Consider the following 6,197-nt stretch of genomic DNA (forward strand, 5'->3'; position numbering starts at 1 on the left):
CAAAAAAAAAAGGAGACGTGCATAACATTTATTTTTTAAACACGATACTGCCGGTCCCATGGACCGACGCCACCTAAACAAAAAGTTCACTGTCAGTCTCCACGGACTGACGCCGCCTAAACGGAAAGTTCACTGTCAGTCACCACGGACTGACGCCGCGCTTAACGTGTTAATGGAAATAATTCGAAGGATAGGGGACGATGCTTGAACAGAATCGTCGTAACGAACGTGTTAATAGTCCTTTTCTGGAAATTCTTACGCCTGTCCCTGGAATTCGGTACTTTACCGTCGATAAGTTTGATAGATGACGCATATAAGAATGTTCCGATACTGTACTTTCTTACGCGGTTATCGTCGATTTATAAAAGTCGAGGTACGTAATCTTACGGTATATCAAACGATAAGCAATTCTCAGTTACTCTTAGGAATATAAACACAAAGACTGTGTTTTATTACGACGTTAAAAATACCAAAATGTGCGTAGTATTTATTCAAACAAACAGTTAAATGTTCTACTGTTTACACAATGTACCGAGTTCACCTGCAAAGCTCAGAGCAAATACTTCATATTTTATTATTATCTAGGATTTTTTTGTACCTTCGTTTTATCCTTCACTATCGTTATCGATGATTTTGTCATCGGTACTACTTTTTCCCTTCTTTCTCGATGTTACCATTCATCTTCAACGTCGTCGTCATTATTTCCTGAATTTAATATCGTTACCGTTCTATTTATTCAATTTTTTGCATTTCCTTTCGAACATTTTGTTTCGTCCTTCTTTCTCTGACACTGCGATGAGTACTCCCCCACTTGCGTGGTTATCGCAATCCCTATTTTTGCTGAAAGTAGCGAACCCTTTAAGTCCCGGATGGTGGTGTTTTTACAGGTAAATGAACTAAAAACGTTTTCAATAGTTGAATTCGGAATTATTGGTGCGATGTTTGATAATATGATTCGTTGGGCCGGTAACACCATCGGGCGGATTTCTATGCTTGTTATTTATTAATACTGTTTTGTGTTTGGAGGTTAGGCTTGCAACCGTTTCTTTACTATCTAGGTACATACAAATCCTTCTGTTGGAAATCCTCGATAAGTATTTTATAGCTTTGGGTTCTGTTATGTTTCCGATTGTTCGAGCGTATTTGTAGCGTCCCAAAACGCCGTAAGCTCTTCGATGCTTGGAAACGCTGACTCGCGGCAGGGCGAGTCTTATTTATAGGAGAGAAATCAACACGTTTTCGAACTAAAACAATTATTAGGCGTGTTCTCAGCAGACGTGTTTTCAGTAGAATGCGTTTCGAGAGTGAAAACCTCCGTGCTTTATAGCACGGAGCCGTCCACACCCGACGTGGTGGTGGTAAGTGCGACGCGATACGGAAGACGTCGAGCGATCATCGCTTTTGGAGGCCCATGCGACACAGGACCCAACGTGAGTCCCCTCAAGCGAAGAAACACTCGAGCCCTCTCGCCTCGGCAACCGCGGTCCCGCTTCGGTTCCTCGCGGGATCCCTTTGTCGAAGGCCTTATCGCGACATTGTAACACGGTTCCGCTGATGCCATGCGGCTCGACTACGCACTCGTCCTGCCGGTCTGCGCCGCGGTGCTCGGCACCGAACAGTATTCTTCAATGGTAATACCATCAAGTGATTGCAGGATACAGTAATTTATCTACAAGTGTCAGTCAGTTTGGATTCTACAAGTGTCAGTATAGATGGTCCTACGCCTATGTTACCTCGCTCTCTGTCAGTCAAGCGTGTAACGCTACACCACTCAGTTTCTTTGCGTGACAATAAGTAAATGTTGTTCAAATTATGTCGTGTTTGATGTCATTTTCATCAGAAAAATCTCATCAATATGTTAAGAAACATTTCGGGATAAAAAAAGTAAAATTAAAAAAGTTGGTATTTAAATCGTTTGGTTGCCTCGACTCACGTTTCATCCTTATCTTTCATTCGCTGTCCTTGTCTACGTTCCTTGCGGACTGACACTTGTGGAGAATTTACTGTAATAGCTTGATCTTGGGTTAGGGTATACTCTTGTTTAGTTTTGGTTTCGGTCATATTGGGTTTTTGGGTACTTTGACTAATTTCCATTTGGGCACATTGAATTTTGTCAATTTGAGAGGGATACATAAATTGAAATTTGCCACTGTATTGGTTCACTTTCTGTGACATGGTGATACGTACAGTGTACGTATACCCGTGTTAAAGGCTTATGTAGTGGTGTTTGTGTCGCCGCTATCACTTGTTTTTATCACGGCACTCGCCAACACCACGTAACTACTCAGTTGACATTTTGTTATCAGAAGTCTGATTCATTTGTTTCAGCGATGGGAAATCATGTTTGCGAATTCCGAGAAAACCGGATTTGATAAGGAGAACGTAGAGAAGAAATGTTTACTATTTTAAAGCTATTTCTAATGTACATCTTGCACCATTGATGTCCTATTCTCATCTAAATTTCGACTAAAGAAATCAAGTTTAGGATTGAGATTAAAGAATGGAAAAATTAGTACGCGTGAGAGGTTGTTCGACGCTGATAATATTTAGTACCCGATAGACCAGAGATTTTTAACAGGTGTGTCGAAAGATTTTTTCACCCTCTGCTTAACTCGACGTAAGAATTTTTGCCTTCAGATATCGTACAATGATAAATTCTGAATTATAATAAACCACTTTTTTATGCATTAATATTATACTGAAACTTGCTATTTTATAACTAATATTACGCTGAAATATTGAAATAAAGGGAAGCTACACTATTTAGACCGTAAAAGGTTAAAAAAAATTAAGAAAGTAACGGGAGAAAAATGTCATTTTCTTCTAAAAAAGAGAATACATCTGTTGGTGTGCCGTAAATTTTTAATAATTAATTTGCACGTGTCGTGAGATAGAAAAGGGTTAAAAATCGCTGCGACAGACGCATTCGAACAACCAAATTCAAATCACGCGGGGGTCTCTACGGCGAATAGCTATTCAAGTGTAAACAAACTCTTATGGCGTCGCGAGGCCTCGTCATGACCGTCACGCAACGCGCAACACGAGAGGCAATCACGACACACGCGACAAATGAGCGCGAGAAGCTAGCCGATGACAGCCGAGACCGGCCGAACCAACTTTACATATCGCAGATCTGCTTCAGTTTACGCCGAGACAGCGAAGGAGACACATCAGTGAAACGTCCTATTCCACAAAAATAAACATAAAGTCAGTTATCTTCCTTCCATTCTCTCTATTCCCATCGGTGATCCAGAAGTGATCGAAATTTCGAACCATGGAACGCATAGTGGCATTGTCGGCGCTGAACAAAACAACTACACCGGAAGAGGCCGCGATCTTAGATTCTTTGAACTGTTTCCCCATGCTGGACCCCGTAGATCCGAAAATGTGGTTCCAAAACCTGGAGGCGCAATTCGCGGCGAACAATATAGACGGGGACGCGACGAAATTTTGGTTCATCGTCACGAAGCTGGGACCCATGCAGGTGAAAGAGATAACGGATATCGTGAACCAGCCCCCCAAAGAGAACATGTATTCAACGTTGAAAAAAGAGTTGATACGGCGACTGTCGACTGCGCAAGTACAGCGAATCTCCCATCTACTGGAACGCGAGGAGGTAGGAAACCGCACACCGTCGCAATTTTTGAAGCATATGAGGACACTGGCTGGACAATCTTTCCCGGAGGACAAGCTACGTTCGATATGGATAAGCAGATTGCCGGTCCCGATGCAAGACATTCTGGCTACGCAGAACGACGTTCCGCTTAAGAAAGTCGCCGTACTCGCGAACAAGTTGCTAGAGAAGGCGTTGTACTGTCAAAAGAGCCAGGTGAACGATATCTTGAAGGAGATCGAAGCCCTTAGGAAGGAGATTGTGGAACTTCGCCGGATCGTGGAGGAAGTGTTACGAGGCCAGAGTTCGAGCGTCAATCCAGCACGTCAAGGCACCGCGGATGAGAACTCGAGTACGGCGAAGGTACAGACAAAAATGATGGACGCCGTGTGTTGGTACCATCAGAAATTCGGTAAGCGGTCGACGAGATGCATCGAACCTTGCGATTTTCCTATGTCCAGCGAAGCTGATCGTTCTTAAATGCGGTCAACAGCGGCAGTCTTGTGATTACAGTTGGAAAGATAATCGTGTGCGATGATCCCTCGTCAACTGGAAATGTGGAAAAAACTTTCGTCCCGAGAATTGTACGATATCGAGCAGAGACACCGATGGGCATAAAGCTTCACTCTGCCGCCGCTTATCTTCTATTCAGTATCGTTTCCTCGATATCTCATTCAGGTTACATTCGCAGAATTTTCAATACATTGTTGACGGTACGTTATCATCGCCTGTATGTACGTGTACGTACAGTGCGTTTTAAAGTGGTATAACTTGAAGGATGGATACTGAATATTTTTACAGATCGGTTTCGAACGTTCTTACGTATTTCTCTATTTCTCTATTAAGTTATACTTGTGTATCGTTAATTTTAATAGATTTCAATAAATCTACTGTCTATGAATGAAGAAGGTCTGCTGAACTAATGTACACCCGTCCCTCAATTTACGCGAATATCGGTTCCACGTGGATTTGATTTACGCGAATAAAAATCGCGTAAATTGAGTCTGTCGGTGTAAAAGGAAAAATATTGGAAATAAAAGCTAGTAAAAGTTTTTCGCTGTAGGTTTTTCTCCTTCTTCAAGTCGATTCAAAATTTTCATTTTCATGTCCAAAGACGTCGACTTTCTCCTCTTTCGTGTGACTGAAAGTTTGTTAGACATGACTGGGTTAAAATTAAAAAATATAAATTATAAATCTAAACCGTATAGTAACAATGTCGTCCTCTCAACGTCCAGAGTCACACTGTTCGCTTCCGCACTACGGCCCAGCGGCCAAAGACAACGCCTTGTGCAGGCCTAACGCAACAAAGCTTCTTTCTGCGTTCCGCCAACCGATCTCACAATATTGACTGTATAAAAGTGTCAATTTTAAAACTTATAGGAAAACATGTACGTATCTGACCGCGTAAATCAATTTCGCGTATAAAAAGTATAAATTTGCCGCGTAAATTGAGGGACGGGTGTAATTGTTAACCAATTAACGCTCGTGTCTCGCGTGCTCAACGAGAGTGCATCTTCTTTCATTTTCCGTAACGCGTTATTCTTTGTTACAGCACACAACTTTCTATAAAAAAAAGAAAATAATTTTTGGCTCGTCGAGTAGAGAACAATGTGAGCGTTAAAGGGTTAAATAGCGAACAATATTTCAACACGTGTTCCTCGTGTAAATAATAGTAACAAATAGTTGGATATATTTAACCAATCGACGAATAAGTGCCGAATTAAAAAAAAAAGAACAAACAAAAAACACCAATGACAGTAAAAGTACCATACTTTTTTTTTCACGTTCGCGAAAAATATACGAGAAAAATCGGTGCTTTCCGAAACACCTGTTTTCTGCATGACTGTCATAAAATATAACCGATTGTCATTTGGTGCACTCGTGTCACCCGTTTCCCATGCGAATCGATTGGAATATAAAAGCGAGGAGAGGGAACCGGTGGAGGGGCAATCATCTCGACCGTCGGAGCAGATGTAGCAAATTGAATTAACGATTTTTAATGGTCGCCTCCGGGACGCAGAATGCTAAATCGCGATTTCAATTGGTGCCCGTAAGGCATGGTAATGGTATAAATTGTGTTCGCGTACGGATCGAACCAGTTGGAGAGATTTCGGGGGGAATAAAGAACCATTTGGGTCGACGTCGTAAACTAACCGATCGCCGAACTTTTCCAGATTACGGCGGATTAATGCATCAGTGCCGCCATTTGCTCACTCGCCGATTCAGTCTGTACCGAATATATAAATATCGAATTGACGTGTTAGACTTTTCTTCTTTTATCGAACTTGCTCGAGGTCCTCGTATTCGCCTTCCTTTGTTCATGGAAGAGAAGATATCGTTATCTTAGTGACTTTCTTGCGAGTAGAAACATAGCGATATGGTTTAGGTCGCGGCGTAGCTGACCATGTATCAGGTTCAGTCACGTTCGTGGGCACACTTTGGACCAAATATCTCCGCTTTACCTTTTAACGAAGTAAATTCCTCAAAGAGGAATTGCTAATTTCTTGGGAATTAAACATTCCTAATCCCTTAGCCGAAATGAGTTTTTTTATTTAAATACGACGCATCTCAGTATGCACGAATA

At 41.8% G+C, this 6,197-nt stretch overlaps 1 protein-coding gene across 1 annotated transcript; it reads left to right on the forward strand.

The window, feature by feature from the left end:
• Positions 1–3,274: 3,274 nt before the first annotated feature.
• On the forward strand, positions 3,275–4,093 carry LOC108578220. The gene has a single exon (XM_017941505.1). It carries the CDS (start codon positions 3,275–3,277, stop codon positions 4,091–4,093), a length of 819 nt encoding a protein of 272 aa, XP_017796994.1.
• Positions 4,094–6,197: the final 2,104 nt, after the last annotated feature.

Source organism: Habropoda laboriosa, unplaced genomic scaffold (assembly GCF_001263275.1).
Source record: "Habropoda laboriosa isolate 0110345459 unplaced genomic scaffold, ASM126327v1 scaffold2706, whole genome shotgun sequence".
Taxonomy (NCBI): domain Eukaryota; kingdom Metazoa; phylum Arthropoda; class Insecta; order Hymenoptera; family Apidae; genus Habropoda; species Habropoda laboriosa.

Excerpts from the sequence above, each read along its gene's own strand:
- LOC108578220 (XM_017941505.1), top strand. The coding sequence starts at position 3,275 with ATGGAACGCATAGTGGCATTGTCGGCGCTGAACAAAACAACTACACCG.